Source organism: Scomber scombrus, chromosome 12 (assembly GCF_963691925.1).
Source record: "Scomber scombrus chromosome 12, fScoSco1.1, whole genome shotgun sequence".
In the NCBI taxonomy this organism is placed as follows: Eukaryota; Metazoa; Chordata; class Actinopteri; order Scombriformes; family Scombridae; genus Scomber; species Scomber scombrus.
This window is the reverse complement of record NC_084981.1, coordinates 21,354,224-21,373,133: the sequence shown is the minus strand read 5'-3', so window position 1 is coordinate 21,373,133 and position 18,910 is coordinate 21,354,224. Positions and strand designations below refer to the sequence as shown.

At 39.1% G+C, this 18,910-nt stretch overlaps 1 protein-coding gene across 1 annotated transcript in view; it reads right to left on the bottom strand.

The window, feature by feature from the left end:
* Window positions 1-16,627, bottom strand: part of LOC133991841 (inactive phospholipase D5-like) — a 59,631-nt gene extending 43,004 nt beyond the window's left edge. Inside the window, exon 1 of the mRNA XM_062430418.1 lies at window positions 16,463-16,627. Within this exon, the coding sequence (XP_062286402.1) occupies window positions 16,463-16,627 (165 nt within the window). The remainder of the gene's footprint in view (window positions 1-16,462) is intronic.
* Between the last annotated feature and the right edge of the window lie 2,283 nt (window positions 16,628-18,910).

The window sequence follows — 18,910 nt, the reverse complement described above, 5'->3', positions numbered from 1 at the left end:
TCAGAAGAAAAAACGTAATTAGTCCCATTACTCCACATTTCTCCAAATCACCATTACTCATTTTTCTGTTTTTTAGTCAGTAAACAGATATATTAAAAAGAAAACCTTACTTACTTGCAAAATACCCCAAATTTCCCCCTGGATAAAAAAAGTGAGCTCCACTGAAAGCCATTGCATAGTTTCACCATGTAGCCAACTATGTGCCAATATGACATAATATTTAATGAAATAATATCAGCTGACATACTTATTTAACAGTAGTTAAATAATTATCCAAGTATACATACAGTTGAGTGTTACACAAAGAGATCTCCATCATTACACTGCCTCTTTCCACCATCAGAGATACACTTCACAGGTAAGAAAGCACCAAAGGAGCTGTGATGCTGCAGTGTTGCCACAGTGTTGCATGTAATTTTACACTGTAGATGTGGTTATATAGTGTACAACAGTCACAGCACACAGTATTAACTACTGACTTAAATATTCACCAGACCAAGTCAATATCAGCACTTTCTTTTAGATGTAATCAAGTATGCATGAGTGTGCACAGTACTGTAGGCATGCAAAGACTCACAAACACATGAAGATGGTTTTAAGATTCTTTCTATAATATAGACATCAGCGCAATAGATAAAAGTAGAGGTACCAACTAATGGAGCTTTTTATGGAAATATTAATTCTGATTCTTAGAAACAACCTCTGCCTCTCCAGACACACACACACACACACACACACACACACACACACACACACACACACACACACACACACACACACACACACACACACACACACACACACACACACACACACACACACACACACACACATATACTTGCATTCACACTCACAAATAAAAAGCCACTTGAGTGTGAGACAGTTGCAGCCAAAGAGCAGCCAGAATACCTGACACTTCCATCGAGAAACATTATCACTTTCTCATCTACAGCACACAGGTCGAGAACACAATACTGTTCTCATTTTAAGACTAATTAGGAAGGAAGACAGATAGACAGGAGGTAGGTTTGTTTTGCTGGCATCACATGTTATACATCAAAGTAAGTAATCCACAATAAGACACACACACACACACGCTCTGTAACAACTAGGAAACCGTTCAATTTAAAGTAATGAGAGCTCACCTTCATGACGCATCCCTCTGTTGCCAGTCCATGAAACACATGTGCTTTTCAGAGTGTGTGATGAAAGAAACAGACAGAGAGAGAGTGTGTGTGAGTCTCCCTCTCTCTCTCTCTCTCTCTCTCTCTCTCTCTCTCTCTCTCTCTCTCTCTCTCTTCCCCTTGAGTCTGAGGGGAGGAGAGTCCGTCCCTCTCTGCAGTGAAAATGTACAGTATGTGTTTGTAAATGCACATGTGTGTGTGTCAGAGAGGGTAAGTGATGCTCATCCTTGCCTCTCCTGCTGTCATGTGAATGAATGGATGAAAACTCAAAAGGAAAACAAGAAAAGAAAACAAAAGGACACACCTAAATCATAACAGCTGTCTGCCTCTATCTATCTATCTATCTATCTATCTATCTATCTATCTATCTATCTATCTATCTATCTATCTATCTATCTATCTATCTATCTATCTATCTATCTATCTATCTATCTATCTATCTATCTATCTATCTATCTATCTATCTATCTATCTATCTATCTATCTATCTATTTATCCTAAACTCACATTCTTTCTATCATCTTGCTCTGCTCTCTTCTTGATATGTTTCATGTCCTCCCTCCTTCCTTCCCTGCTCTTCTCTGTCTCACTTTCCTCCTCTCGTCTCGTCTCACCATATCGTGTATTCGTCCCCCTCCTTCTAACTCTCCTGTTCCCTCCCTCTCTCTTTATCTCCCCACCCTCTCCCTCTAATAGAAAGCTCACATTTCGCTGTTCTCCCATATGGACACAGACAGAGGGAGGGAAGAGAATAAATAGATGGTCCGGCTCTACTCTTTTTTTTTTTTTTTTTTTTTTACTGTCCATTTGCTTGTCCTTATCGTACAGTGCATGTTGCTGAGCTGCCCTGCCCTTGCTCCCAATTACAGTAATAAATGTCTTTGTGGTTTAAAAAAAACCCTCACTTACAGTATACACAGCAATTCTTATAGTTTTCTTCAGAAAGATCAGACATGATCTACATGTAGAGGAAATTGTCTTATTGATGCTGATGCAGTAGAACACTTGCAAACAGTAATACTATTACACCGTGTAATATCAGCCCAAATCTTTATCTCTGTGTCCATGTTCACTTTATTAGGTCCTAAGCACTTCACAGTGCAAAGGCCCTATTATATCTGTAGGAAAAGCTCTGTTTTTTCTTTTTCTTTAAACCAAACACTTTTTGTGGCGGCCTAAACATGCACGAAAACTAATGAAAATTTGCACACACGTCAGACCTGGTGGAAATTTGATATCTTATGGGTCCCAGAAATGGGTGTGGCAAAATGGCTCTATGGCACCCCCTAGGACACTTTAAAATGTGAATTTCTTTTGTCCAGATTAACGTATGAGAATGAAATTTGTAATGCACTTTTATCATGTCCAGATGCACAGAAAAGTTAGGGGGACAACACTCCAACTGTCTGTCCAACAGAAAGTCGGCCATTTTTATTCAAAGTTGCGATTTTGGCACTATTTTTGCCATTTCCAGCCCTCATACTTTAACAAACTTCTCCTGGATATTTGACCCCACCAACTTCAAATTCGGTCTTTATCATCTAAAGACCTTGGAGATTAAAAGTTATCAAAATCTTTTGCCTGTGTCTTACATGGTGGACGTGGCAGTGTGGCAAATTTAGATGTTTGGCCATGACATTTCAAAGCCTTATAACTTAACTCGACCCCATCTGATCTTTTCCAAATTGTATACTTGTTAAGAATCCTGGTCTGAAGACATGTTCAGGCACATATTCAGTGACAGCCATAGTGCCACCTACTGGCAACAGGAAGTAATAATCATTCTTTGACTTTGACTTTACTTACTCCTAGTCGGTTAAGCAGATACACCTGTAATTGACTGAGTGAAAATGTCAGACCTTGTTGATGCTACTTCCTGAAGCTCATGACCCATAATCAAATGCTGTTGCCATGGCAACACATTCTACACCATTAAAATACAATGCTTTTTTTGACAAGCAAAGGGTGCTTCTACAATCATGAAACTTGACACACACATCTGGAGGGCAGCCAGCAAACATTCTATATAGGTCTTTGACATGGGTGTGACAAAACGACTCAACAGCGCCCCCTTTAAAGTTTCAAAGTTGAAGCCTTTCCAGATTGATGTAGACAAATGACTTTTGGTATGCATATGTATTATGGCCAGACGCACAAAAAAGTCTCTTGGAGGCATAACCCAAGTTCAACAAGAGTCGGCCATTTTGATTCAAAGTTGTGTTTTGCTGCCATCTTTCCCATTTTCATGCCTCGTACTTTAATGAACTCCGCCTACAGACTTCAAATGTACTCATGTCATCTTCAGACCTTGATAATGAAAAGTGATCAAAATCCTTAGTCTCTGTTATACCTGGTGGGTGTGGCAGTGCTGCAAATTTCGATGTTTCGCCATAAAACAGGAAGTCCTTATAGCTCCTACATACATTGTCCAATCTGCCCCAAATTCCTCACGCATGATGAGGGTCCCACACTGAACACGTCTATGTGTCAATATTGACTCATATTCATAGCGCCACCTACTGGACACAGAAGGTCAGCCTCATATGACAAACATCATCTGATTTACATGAAATTCACATGGAGTGTTCTCCACATCATACACTATAAAATACAACATATCATTTCTAGGTGCTCTAGTGCCACATAGTGGACACAGGAAGTGGCATTTAACCCTTTCACGCAATGTTCAATAAAAGCCCGGGTGCAAAGACATTTACCTGCCTGCTGCCCTCAGACTGCGTGGCAGCCTGACATGCATGGGGGAGCGAGGGCCTGTTCATTGCTGTTTGCAATTTTAATGTCCTTTACTTTTTTATGAATACTCCTTGTGCAAAGATGTAACAAAGTATATTTAAAAACTCAAGGTACAGCACATACTTTTTCATGCTCCTGGTACTCCATACCTACTGAATCGGGGGGGGGGGGGGGGGGGGCATCTGGGGGGGGGGGGGGGGGGGGGGGGCATCTGGTACACTAACATGGTGGTCCTGGGATTCTATCATGTATTCATCACTGCTTGCAGCTTTAATTTTCTTGGTTATTTTGGGTTTTTTTTTTTTGCTTCTCTGTTTGACCACATACAATGCAGTCAGCAAGTGTGCAGTAACAGGGGACACATACAAATATTCATGCAAACACACACATAGTGACTACGGGCTTGTTTGCACAGCAATTCCTGGCGTCTTATTTTCTGTTCCCATTTGCGACTGAGACTGAAATGTGTAGGGTACAGAAAGAGATGCTGCATGGTATTAAAGAGTGAATCACAAACTCAAGAATATGAATGTTAGAAAAATGTACTTAAGTTCAGTCCTTTTAGTATGCAGTTTGAATATTCTGAGCACATTGAAATGCTGTGCAGCTCCTGTTCAGATGCAGAAGGAGGAATATTAAATATTTTTAAGTCTGTCCACCCTGCAGCTGTGTACTGACACAGGATGTCCAACAGAAGGTGCTGTTACACTTCAGAGGTGAGAGCTTTTTAGAGAAGAGAAGAGAAGAGAAGAGAAGAGAAGAGAAGAGAAGAGAAGAGAAGAGAAGAGAAGAGAAGAGAAGAGAAGAGAAGAGAAGAGAAGAGAAGAGAAGAGAAGAGAAGAGAAGAGAAGAGAAGAGAAGAGTGAAGGAAAAAAGACTTAGATTATTCATGGTATTATAGAAACTCAGCTTTCTACAGCACTTAAATATTGTTATGCCTGCAGCTTATTACCCTCCCGCGTAGGAAAACTTTACTGCATTGGCAATAAAGGCTTGCAAACAAACACCATTAGTGTAAGATACACTTCACATAGCCAAGTGCCACAAATCACTTGCAAATCTACAAGGACAACTGTTAGCACAAGTTTAAGATTGTTGAACTTGCTCTGTATTATGGGATATTTGTATTCCTTATTTCAACAATAATGGACAGGAATATAGTCTCTGAATTCTTCCACTTACATTTTAATTCTTATCCTAATTCAAAGTAAATAATCCCAACTATTTCAAAAGTACAGTTTTAACTGGTATACTTAAGAGCAGCTCTGACCACTTCCACCATTATACTAGTTCTCCATCTCCTGTATTAAGTAATAGTTTCATATGGTAAAAAACACTTTTTGTTTTGGATAATGCTGGCTGCTTACAACCACTTGAGTTCACATGGAGAAAATGATCTACTGGGAGATATTTCTGTTTCCTAAATTACAAGAGTTGGCCATTGGGATAATTCCTGTGCTCACTGTCACTTTCACTTCTTCTTGTCTGCTATGAATCTATGAAGACCAGTGAGCACAGAAGTGCCAAAGGTTAATGCACAGGCATAAATCAAAGTGGCTTTCAAACCTGAAGCATTGTTCTCATCCATGTGTGTCTAATGTATAGAATATATCTGCACGTCTCATTTACTGTAAAATCTCTAAGGGAGGGTGGATTACTGCTCAATTACTTCTCTGAGGCTGATTAATTGGTCGATGTCAGAATATATGACAGTCTCAGCGGCATTCCTACCTGCCGTGACTGCTTCTGAACTCTGATATTTCTCTCTGCGTGTGTTGTTGTGCTGCACATCATAGGATCTTTTATATCCCTGTGGGGATACTAGGCCCTTACATTAGCAGCTGGTTATTAGCTATAAATAAAAATACAACAAATGAAAGGCATTTAAGACACAAGAACAACTTCACACAATCACAGAGCTCTTATTTGCAAGCAGGAGATCTCTCTATGGTGGCATTTTTAGAGATGGGTTTGATTCCTGTTTGTTAAAAGACACTTTCAAGGATAGGATGTGTCAGTTTCCCTACACAAATGTGCAGAACCAGGACTCATTACTGCCATCCATCAGTATTAGTTGGATAGTTTTTTTGGCAGTGTTATATTGCACTGCAGAACTGAGAGTTTCTAGCTGACATGGCACTGCTGACAATAGAAAACTAGGGATTCTTCACTTGGCACTGTCTTATATTGACAGGAGACTTTGGTGTGTGTGTGTGTGTGTGTGTGTGTGTGTGTGTGTGTGTGTGTGTGTGTGTGTGTGTGTGCGTGTGCGTGTGCGTGTGTGTGCGTGCATGCGTGTGTGTAAGTAAAAACAACTGGCTCAGGTAATTTCACAGCCAGTCTTCAGGTATCAGCTCCAGCTTTCATTTGCCATGTCCTCAGGCAGATGGTGGGGGGAGGGGAGCCGTCAGATGCTGAGCATCATGAAAGGTCAAGCTACTGCCTCTCTTTGGTCAGTGTCAGCTAGCACTGTTAGAGGCCAGCCTGCATGCTGATGTGTTTTTTTGTTTTTTACCCTTCATCCTTGCTGTACTGATTCTGTGCTTTTAATTAGATTCATGTCTCTACTTTCTTAACATTTTTGATATTTAAGTAAAACTGTGAAGAATGAAATGGGGACTGATTAATTCAACAGCATTGTGTTTATGCCTGTCTGATTTTCACGACTGATGTAGACATGAACAAATCAGTCCAGTGTGTGTGTGTGTGTGTGTGTGTGTGCGTGCGTGACCAACATGTCCAAACAGTTACTTTGGGGGTTGCTGTCAGATTATGACAGCTGGGAAAATAGTTTTGCTCACAAACAATACCATCTGCTTAATGTGATTTTACTTCAACAAACACACAAACAGAACATGCACCAGATGGTGGTTTGTTACGGGCAATACTGTGGGGGATTTTAAATCATTTTACTGCAAGATCTCAGGGGTGTGGAGAAAAGAAACAGTCTCTAATTGGAATGATGGGACAGATGTACATGTTGTAAAGTTGCTTAAGAATTTTTGTTTTTTTTCCTCTCTTTTTCATACTTCATTTGCACAAAAATTATATCAAGATTTAATGAATTCTCAGCTGACCATGGATTGGAGTAAACCAGTGGTGACATGCAGCCTGAGGAAGTATGGTAGCAAGTATTAGGAGCAATTTAGGGTTCACTGTCTTTCTTAAGGACACTTGAAAATGTGATTACTGTAATGGACAAAACATTATACGGATACCGAGAAGCAGCCACCCCCAAAATGAAAGTGTTAATGTGATTTTTGGAGAACACATTTGAGATTAACTGAAACAAAGGAGCAAAATGTCCTTGCTATGCTAAAGTATTTTTTTTTAAAGACCCAACAACAACAATTTGACTTTACGCTAGACTTCCTATGCTTATATTGGCTGATTAACATGGATTCAGTCCCAATTCATACAAGACATTTCTTCTTTCTTTCTTTGTGAAATTTTCCTTGGCTTCAATTTCTCTGATAACTGTAGCCAGTCTTTCCCAAACCTTCAAACAAACTGTATTAATTGCCCAACCATAATCAAATTTTAAAGCTACTTAAACTTGACATTAATAAAATTAAAGCTGTTTTTACTTGTCTGAACGTGACCATTACCTAACTTTTTTGTGTGAAAGAAGTTTTTTAATTTAAAAACTATCCAATTTACCATGAACTAATGGGTGTTAAGTATTATAACATATCATGTTTAGTTAAACAACATGTTAGAAGTTCTTACAATCCAAGATGACAAGAAACAGGAAATGTAAAGGTTAATTTAAATCTTTCTCTGCACCTAACACTCCACTGAAGCCCATTAAAGTGCTTCATGAGTCGTCACACTAGGGCATCTGTGGCTCAGGAGGTAGAGCAGGTCGTCTATTAATTGGAAGAGCAGTGGTTTGATCCCCGACTGCTCCAGGCCACATGACAATGTGTCCTTTGGAAAGATACTGGATCCCAAATGCTCCTGAAGGCTGCATCATCAGTGTGTGAGTGTGTTTGTGTTAATGTGCATTAGATTAAATGTTGACGAGCAGCACCTTGCATGCCAGCCTCTGCCATCAGTGTGCGTGTGAATAGGTGACATGTAGTATAAAGTGGTCAGAAGACTGTAAAGGTGCTATATAAATGTCCATTTAAAGTGAAAACCATTTGTCATAAAGGGGAATGATGTAGTTTCTCCAGTGGGTTGTTAGCCTCTCGTTACACACAGACATGTGATGTGTGCTGTTTGCTGGTAGATTATTTGGAGCTATGAAGCCTGATGCTGCTGTTAAAGCCAGCCTGCACAGACATACTGGTTGTAGAAGGCAGAAAATGACACATGAAAGGAGAATGACACTCCCAATTATCAGACCTATCAAGGTCTTATTAGGATTGCACTTTTGTTGTGTCTTACAAAATTTGCTGGTATCCTGGAATGAGGCTAACACTGCAGCATATTGTTCTTGTTTTAGCTTTCCATTATTCAACCATAACATAAAAGTGTTTCGAGTCAATTCCAGCACTCTATGATGACTACACACTATTTGATGAATTGCATCCTTACAGCTACTTTCTGCACTGCTGGAATGCTTTCTGAGCAGTGAGGCATCACATAGAAATCATTTTTCTTTCACAGCCAGAACGATTGCAATTACAGCATCACCTCACCTCAGCTCTGTAGTTATTAGGTGGATATGAGAGTGGTATCAATCCTCTCTTCTAACTCTAGGCAAGAAAGAGTGAAAGTGAATAAGCTTATTTTCGAGAATGCTGAACTGTTCCTTTAACCTGCAGCCTAAAGGGTATCAGGGTATCATATGACCACAAGGTTTAATCCCCAGAGCACTGCAGGCTTTCCATTTATGCAATGTCTCGAGTCTCTATACCTGTTTGCATTGAATGAAAACATCAGATAAATTGTAAATTATATGTCATAATCCCTGTGGACAGGAAGTAATCTTGCATTGGAAGCGCTCCCTGGCATGACTGATAGAAGCAATGAGTCTCTTTTATGAATTATCACACAGGCAGTACACACTCTGAAACCCAATACACACCCAACTACACAGATCTTAAAGAAGAGCCTCTGTAATAAACACATCAAGTGATAAACCATGAAATGATCCCTCCCAGCACTTACAGAGATATTGCACTTCAGTACTGCGTGAGCAGCAAACCAAAGCTATAACGAGCTTTGTCTCTGCTCTGCGTCATTCGCTTTATTAGACTTAGAGGGACATTTCTGAACCATGATAGCGCTAAGTTTTCAATATTACAACTGTTAAACTGTGAAATTCAACACAAAACATTTCCACAAATCAAGATATGTAAATGGGCTGAAGGGGATATTAAATTGGATTATGAAATGCCAACATGAAAGTTTTCTGTGTTATCTTTGTATACGGAGCTCAGTGCAAGAAGTTGCAGTAAAGTGCTTCTTGCAAGTGCTTCTCTGCAAGAGATTCCCTGCAGTCACTGATGCCAGGTTGCTAACCCAGTGGCATTTTGTTGACATATAGATTTCACAAATCAGTGAGCACCCCGTGATCACACTCATGTGACAGTTTTGCAAGCTAAAATAACTCTCTCCCAAAGACTGTGAACAGAAACCAAGTCTAATGAGTTTCAGCTAATTGGCTAATTAGTTCACCACTTGAAAAAGCGTGTGGCTTCCAGTGGATTTTTTTTTAACCATTAATCCGTCTCAGCGATCGTTTGTGTGTGTGTATGTGTGTGTCTGTGTGTGTGTGTGTGTTTATGACTTAAGTCACTTTCAGGGGCACAAACCAGACTTAAGACCAGTTGATTGGGGACAGCTTGTACAACTGGGGACAAAAACTGTGTCCACAGTTGGTAAAATGCTGATTTTTGGGTCATTATGGGTTAGGGTTATGTTAAGTTTATTGTGAGGGTTTAGGTGAGGGTTTAGGGTTAAGTAAAGGGACTTAAGTAAACTTGTGTGTGTGTCTGTGTGTAATGAAGAGAAAAGGCAGCCTTTTGGGGTCAGAGATAGCACACTGAAAAAGAAAAATTCAATCAACGAGAAAAACAAAACAGGTAATCAGAGTAAATGAGATAAGGGAAATTTAAAGCTCATTTATAAGAAACCGGGCAGGCAGCATATTTCAAACCCTTGCATCCTGGGGAGACATTCAATTAGTCAGTGTTGTTCATCATTTGATGTATAATACGCATCTGCATACGGGGACACAAAAGGTTGTTCATGCACAAAAATGCACTCAAAGTGTTTAAATATGAAAGTCTTACCTTCTCTAAACAATTGTGTTTTTTAACATTAAACAATAGCTCCCCCTACTGTTCTTGAGGCCTAAATGTGATCAATCCAATTACTGCACTATGAATTATTGTATTGATACACAGTGTACGATATACACCAATAAATAAACTGATGTTTTATATAAAACCATCTGTAACATGATTACCAATCACATTTTCTAATCTGGAACTTACTAATTAAAATGGCTAAAACAAGAAGATGATTCTATCTAAGGCCACTCAGTTTACTATTGGCCATCATTTCTCCATGATGACAGTAGACAACAACTGTCTAAAAAGAAAAACATGAATCATTAATACTGTATCATCATATGTGCAGTTTGTTGAATAAAATGCGGTTATTAAAAATAAACACTGAACTGTGAAAGACAGGGAGCTCAACAAGCTAATAAAGATCTGTAAACACAACAGTATTCTTGCACATGCTCCGTGCGTCTGCCTTACACAGAACTTCTCTCCAGAGACTGAAATCATGATAGCTGTTATTAATCTTTGGAGCTGTTTCTAAACCAACTGCCGTGAATGTAATCTTCAAGGAACATTTCTCCCAGTGCAAGAGTGTGGTTCACTGACAAGTTTCTAATAATCTTTGACAACAACAGAGCTCTAAAACAGAGAGGAATAAGATATGTCAGACTTCAGATGCACACACAACAATTTTCAGTGGATCAGTTAATTGAGGGTTTGGCTCTGCACATGAGATTTGTTGACAATAAGAAAAATATAGAAAATTGCTTTTAAGGTATATGTAATTTAGCATTTCCATTACATTTCAGACAGTATAATACAATAAATATATGATAGTGTAGGACTCTCAAAAGGGGACATTATGCCAAGTGAGTGCTTTTGATTTTGAATGCAAGGCTTTTTCTTGTTCTAATGGCATTTTTCACTCACTTAGAATATCGTGTTATTTATATGATTTATGATCACCTGACCTTTGTACGTGTATTTTCTCATACCTTTTGCTTTTTGATTGTTATGCTGTATAATAGTACATGTTCTCTTAACCAGTCATTTTGCACTAACATTGTTTAACATTTAGATTAGTGCCTAAACTGATTACAGCAAGAGACACCAAAATATAGTGATTCATATACCTATATCTTATGGTCAAAGTGTTGATCCATGTCCTTGATTTGCTGATTTGGTTCAACTGATGCAACTGTGCAGACAGACAACAAGTTAGCAATTGCATGCAGTATGTCTTCAACCGTTACAGCATTGCACATAGACAGCAGTGAACAGCCGGTTGAAAACTAAAGTTAAGTTTTTGCTGAACTGAAGTGAAAGTTTGATGGAAAGCCAAACACCCCAAGCATCAATTTAATTGGTACCGTATACAATTGTGAGAGTATGTTGGATGATTGACAACAGTAGGCCTCTGGCCAACATATACATAAATATCTCTATCTGGATTTTTTCTGACTATATAATTTGATTGAATTTACACCAGCAACATATCCATCTAACAAAACTAAAGCCATCTCTTTCTCCGATCACCCTCAATGAAGCAGTCACACACATTTTCCTTTAGACAGATAACGTTTCCACCTGACATGAAATACTGTAGAGAGACAGTGATCCATTTTTCCCACAGTTGAGCAAAAACGATGACACTGGAACATCTGATGGCCAGATCAAAGCCATCTGACAGCATAACCGGAAAACTAAAGACATGTCTATTGAAGTGTTGAGAGACAGCTATGGCACAAACGTCAAAGTGAGGATGTCTGTCAGATAAAACTCACTAATTAAAAATGAAATGAATACACGTCTGAAAATATGTCCATCTTTAACTACTTTCAAATGCTGCTTTGAAAGAAGAGATAAAGCCCAAAGTCTTCACCAGATAATAGAAGTGAATAGCAGGTAATGGCACAGCTTTGTTCAGCTTTTAGGAAAGCTGGCTCTGGTTTCTCCAATGAGTAACCACCTTTTACCAAAGGGATTTGTAGGGATTAAATGTAACAACAGGAAATCCTTAAAGATCATCTCAGGAACAGATGTTTAAATCGCCCTAGAAACTCTTTGATGTGTCTTTGTGAATCTGTTAATGTCTGTAAATCTCTGATCAATTGTAGTGAAATTCCCTTTGAGACCTCTGTAGCCTTTAATTATCAGCATAGATCATTCTCTTTAAAAGGACAGTCCCTTTATTACAATGTTCCTACGAGGAGCTGGGACATTATGTCTAGAAAGAAATGTTGCTGCTTCATTTTTAATGTATTTTTTCAATGTTATGAATTATGAATTAAACACCATTGACCTACAATAGGGTTGAGTGATGTGATGATACAGGGGAATATGGAACTGGATAACTCAGTGGTTAAAGCTACTGACATTGACACAGGAGATCAGGGGTTAAATTCCTGATCAGAGCGGAGTAACACAATTCCAATATAGGCCCTTAGGCAAGGTCCTTGACGTTGCTGCTGAGTTGGGCAACCAGAGCAACCTAACAATCAAAACAAAAACAATAAAGGAAAAAAAAAGCAATAAAAAAAAAAACACAAGTCAGAATGTCGCACTTAACCAAATCATCAAGCCACATGGTGCATGCTGCAATAAACAAATCAATTTTACACCAGGTTGAGTTAAGTAAAAGTTCCAAATGCCTTTAACTTTAACCTTAATCGTCTACCTCATCCTGATCATCAGTCTGAGTCAGTATCTGAGGATATTATAAATGTAGTCTAAGATAGTCTTTTTTTGTATCCAGGAGAGAAAGGCTCAGGGCCCCAAATACTGTACGTTTGACCAATATTACCACAGATTTGGGTCTATACATCAGCACAGTCACCATGAAATTGAGAATGCAGTAAGCGTGGGGAGCCAGCTCTACTTTGAAATCTCCTGCCAATCCCAGGAGATTTCAGCATCTTTGATCCAGAGTTAGCGTCTGAATCCAGCTATCTGCTGCTGCCTCATATACTTAAAGTTCATCTTAGTTCATACAGTGAACCCACACTTTGGCTTCAGTAATTCTCTCAGTAAAAATTTAGGATTGTAATTTTCTTATCTTATCTCTTTGAAATATAATCTATCATTAATGACTACAAAGTACAGACAAATGCAGATACAAATAATGGAGTATCTATAAAGCCATTAACCAGACTCCTGATAGCATTCATTTAATTTAGCCACACTTCCATAGTTTCAGGGAAACAACCACAGTGACCACACTGCACAACAGCTGAAATGAGTAAGTTGTTTTATCATCATGTAATAGGGAGGTGAGTAAATGACACACATGGGTGGATACTGGCTAATAACTCATTTCCCACCAGAAGGCAGGCCCTCCACTTACTGTTTAAAGGCGTCTGTAGACCGTGTGATGATAACAACAATCTCACAAGCTGAGAGGATGTCACACTGTGCAAGATGAGTATAAAAAAGTTTTGCTTGAAATCTGTGTGAGACTGTATGATGTTGATATTGAGGCCTGCTCAATGGTTGCTTTATGATTTAAAAAAAAAAAACAGATGCCAGCAGAAGTCCATTTGAGCTGCTCTTAGATTTTGTAGCGAAGCAATAAACAAGCTTTTGGCATAGCGTAGTCACATCTTTCCATCAAATAATCCCAAAAGAGGAGGGGATTAATTAGCCTATTGCAACCAGGGAAAAGAAGCCGATCGAGTGAGTTTGAACTAATTCGTAGCATCATGCCAGCTTGCCAGTGTATTTTGCTTGTTTCGTTTCATATTCTCATTGGTTAGTTTGCAAACATATGGCATAGCAACAGCAGTCACATTGTAGGATTTTGGTCCTAAATTCTTGACTGTGTCAGAATTTCATGCTAGCTGTCTTTTGCCACAGAAGCTCCGAGTAAATTGTCATTAGACGACCAGAGATTTCACCACATTTCTCTCACAAACTGATGTTTTAGCCATTCCTAAAATGAGGAGCACACTTGCACTGATAGATGTACCTCACTGTCAATAGTTCCACTTGTTATGAGCATAATGAGTTATCATGGTTGGTTACAACTACTCATTTAATTGTTCTATGGCGATCCCAACAACGTGTGATCATTATGTGTTATTTATTGATGCCTAAATAAGCCCACAAATGTTGTCAGTTACCCCAAATACTTTACAAATTTTACTTGTTAGTGTGATTACTCTTCTGTAATGAGGCTTTATTTGACACCTTCAGTATTCAAAGAAATGCAAACCTAAATTCAACATTTATGTAATCCATCATAAAACCTGCAATTGTTCACTTTACATTTTAACTTTACACTTTACTTAATTTTTAAGTTAAACTGATTATCCTGAAAAAGAACACGTGTAATATATCCATGGTCAATGCTATAAAGAGACTTATTTGAGACCCTTTTTTGGAGAGACCACTTTTGGTCAGTCACTGAAACGATCAACACAAGTGACGATCAGTTTTGTGTCGCTTTGGTTCATGATTTCCTGAGAGCATGTCTTCCCTTGACTGGACAGAAACTGACTCAATTTTTGACAAGTTGATGCTGAAGTTGTGACTTGAATCACACTTCTCTGATAGCAGCACTTATTGTGCTTGAAGCAAATACTTTCCAAGTGCTTATTTAATTCTCCTCCTATTACTCCCCATTTATCATAATTTGTCAGCAGGGGAACTCTTGCTGTTTACCTAAACATATGAGCTGAGTCTGTTGCAGACATTCCATTAATAACAAGCTTTTTCATATCTGAGGCATATTCTGGGTATTAAATAAGATGAAAAGTTAACTTTTAAGAAACACCCTGGCAACATTTACCAAAATACAGCTCGAAATTAACTGTAGCAGCTGTCTGCATTGAGTGTGTGTGTGTATATACACAAGCATGTGTGTGTCTGAAAGTGTTTGTTTGGTGTGGAATTAAACAGCAAAATTCTGTGTTGGTTAAGTGACTGCTGCAGGCTTGTCTGAAATATAGCTTGTCTCTGTGTGTGGTCTGCTTGCTGTAAAAACACACTGGTGTGTGTGTGCCTATGTGCCTGTGTGTGTGTAAGTGTGTGTGTGTGTGTGTGTGTGTGTGTGTGTGCGCGTGTGTGTGTGTGTGTGTGCGTGTGTGTGTATGTGTGTGTGTGTGTGTGTGTGTGTGTGTAGGTCTGCAGAAAGGGAACAGGCTGATTCATCATTCTAGTTGGTTATGCAGACAGGCTTACTGTAGGAAGCAGCTCTCTGGACGAGGCACTGTTCCCCCCATCATCAAATATTCACCATGCACCTTTTCTCTTCCTTTCCACGACTAAATCTCTACACCTAGAGGCCTTCTGTAGAATGCTGTTTACCTGCAAGCCATGAGTCTTCTGAGGACCTTACAGCTCGTTTTTAATAGAAAGCAAAAGTGGCTGACATAAAAGACTGGCAAAATTTTGCTGAGAGTAGAGTAAGAAACAGCATCTTCCTCCAGTAACAAAAGATCTCCGACAACAAAAAAGAGTCTTTTTCAAAGAGCAGGTTCACAGTTGAAAATCCACACTACAATTTGAGTGGGACACAACAGATACAGTATAAACTTACTTTCTTATAAACATACAATTAGGGCTGCAACTAAAGATATGTTTCATTATCAGTTAATCTGATGATTATTTTCTAAATGAACTGTTGTAGTTAAAATGTCAGCAATATATTGAAAGAACCCAAGGTGACATTTTAAAATGTCTTGTGTTATCCAACAAACCAAAGACTGATCTGAAAAAGAGAAAAGCAAAAAATCATCACATTGGAGAAGGTGGAAAATGTTGTCCGTTTTTGTGTGAAATAGTTGCTGATTAAATTTCTGTCAATCACTCAATTGATAAATTTACTTATTGCTAAAGCTCTCCAAACAATTCCCAATATTATCTGCACTTTTTACCCTCAAAGCAGTTCCCAGTCCAAACATTTTATGCCAAACCTTCCATTTTGCTTAATATTTGGCTCCAAACAAAGCATGGTTTCCAGCACTACTTCTTCTTATTCTCACAAATGTAAGTCCAATATTCACACCTTATTGTCACCAGAACAAGCATTGGCACTGGTGTGGAAAAAAGTATTTTAGTTGAGAGAAACAACTTTGAGTCTACACACGTTAGTTGAAATCTTTTGAATTTTCAGATGTCTATTTTCCACTACCCATTTGTGAATGGATTTGAGATTAAGTCAAACACATATTATTTTAATTGAAAGACTCAGAGACTGATGTTTTAGCTCCCTGCTCTTTGTCTCCACATTTCAGACTCCTTCCATCTGTTTCTCCGACCCCATCTCCAATCTCCAGAACTTACATGTTCCAGTTTATCCCTTCTGCGGAGCCAGACGCTGGCGGAGTAATCCTGCTGCTGCACTGCCGTAATTACGGAACTGGCTGGAATCCCGCTGGCTTGGATGCCGAACCCTAACCCCCTCAGGTCTTGGCCACCCATTGGCCCGCGGATCCCTCGCAGCTCCATGTGGCTAGATGGTTGTGTGGATGGGGCAGCTTGTTCTTAATCTTGGTACAGAATCAATCAAGTTCTTGATCTTGTGTTAAAGGCTGAATCAAACTCTTCTTTTTTGGGATGCATTGTGTGCATTTAACTTGACTCCATCTTTTATTTCCTTTGAACAAAAAATGAAAAAAATAATACATTCATGTAACTGTCCAGCAAAGGGTGGTACTTTTCTCTCAGAGCAGTTTGCTATGTGCATTCACATCCAGTAGGTTGAGATAAGGGAAAAAATATCACAAATCATCATTTGCCTCGTCCTCACCTCCTTTTAACATAAACTGACTTAAACACACAAGATCTGAGTCTGAAGCTTTAGATTCTTCATATGCAGTACCAAATAGCTGTCAGTATCTTCATACCCCTGTGATCATAAAGTAGAAGCATCCCTGTCTTCACCACTACTGGCAAATTTCCACAGGCTGTAGGAAATCCTCTTCCAGTGTGCCTCCAAACAGCTGGCATTCACGCTCTCATGATAATGCAGAGATCTGTATTCCAGAAGACTCCCTCCTGTCTGCTTAGTCTGCCTCATCTGAACTGAGCCCAGCTGAGATTTAGGTAAGCACCGACCTATTAGTCTCAGCTCTCAACAGACCAGGGACTCCAGCGACTCTGATCAGGAGTTCCACTGATTCAGGCATCCCCGATGTGGGAGCGCATGTGTGAGAGAGAGGAGATGGGAGGGGTGGAGAAACACATAGAAAGAGGTGGAAAGAGAGAGAGAGAGAGTTCTGTGGATGCTAATGAGTTGTCATAAAGGAAAGACCCTCATGTGAAATGCCAGTGGATGACAGAATAAATAGACACAACCAAACCTACGTCTCTCCCATACTCCTCCTTTCTCATTGTCACTCTTTTCTTGGTTACATTCCACCTTACAGCCCCTCACCTCTTCTTTTGGGACTTTCCTTTTTGTTCCATCCTTCCCTCTAGCCATATCACTCTTTCCCTCTATCTAATAATTGTCAACTCCTTCCCTCTCTCCCGCCAACATGTACAATAATGTTTTTGTCTCGATTCACTCCCACGACTCCCAATTCAATACTGACAAAGTTTTCATTTCTCTCATTCCTTTTTGTTGATTTCTCTTTTGACTCTGTGGGTGCTATCAGAATGCTATCCTTGGCTGCACATATGCACCTCTGTCTACGCACACACACCTTGGCACATCACAGCAGAGTGGTGCAGTGAGGCTGCAGTACCTCTCCTCCCATACCTTGATTTGCCCCGTTGTGCCAGGGAAGCAACAGAGCTTAAAAACTTTAATTGGCTTAAAGCAGACATCGGGGAAAACCCATACATGAAACACACACACACACATACACACACACACACTCAAACCATCTAAATGTTGAAATCATTCATGTAAAACAGCCAGTGCACCCAAACTCTTTAAAATGGAAAGAATCCGTTTTAATTGCACGCTCGGATTCCCAGATACTGCTGTCAAAATGCTTACATTCAGCATTGGAATACCAACGCAAAGATACTCTGATCATTATAAGAAAAATATCTTTAGCGTACCAATTATATTAAAAATATGACAAAGAGGAGAAAAATATAATGCAGTGTGGGGTTATCTATTTATTCCCTTTTGGATTCGCCATTCAATTAAATGAATTCAGGGTGCTGTGAAAATATATTTAGTTTGATCCCAACTGTATTGACCTGAAATGAGTTCAGCCTCCATCCAATAAAATTCATCACTACTATGTCTGCTGGTATGGTGGGAAACGTTCATTCATATAATCTGAAAAAGAATTAAGTAAGAACATCACATCATTTGCAATTAGTATGATAATCACAAAAGATTATATTGAAACGATTGCTGTCTAATAGCTTGATACTTAACATCAATAAGAGGTTGAAACAGGTTTTAAAAGCACCGTAGATCTGTTGTTTACTTAAGAGAAAGATATAGTAGTCATTTCAGATTAACTTTCATTAGTTAAAAGACTGTGATACAAAGGGCCACAGTTACCACAGCGATCTAAGAAGAGGCTCAAGCACGGAGCTTGAACTCCAGATGAAAATGATCATCGATGTTTTACATGCACCTGAAATGTATGTATATCTTTCTCTTCTCTTACCCCAAAGTTCTGGAAAAATCTCTCTGACCATACATGGCAGGGAAATATTGCCAATCCTTACTTGTTTGTCTGTTCAGCAAGGCAAATAATCAATATTTCAATTAATGTAGTGCTCCTTCTCATTTTGTCAAGAGGCACATCATTTTTTAGTGAT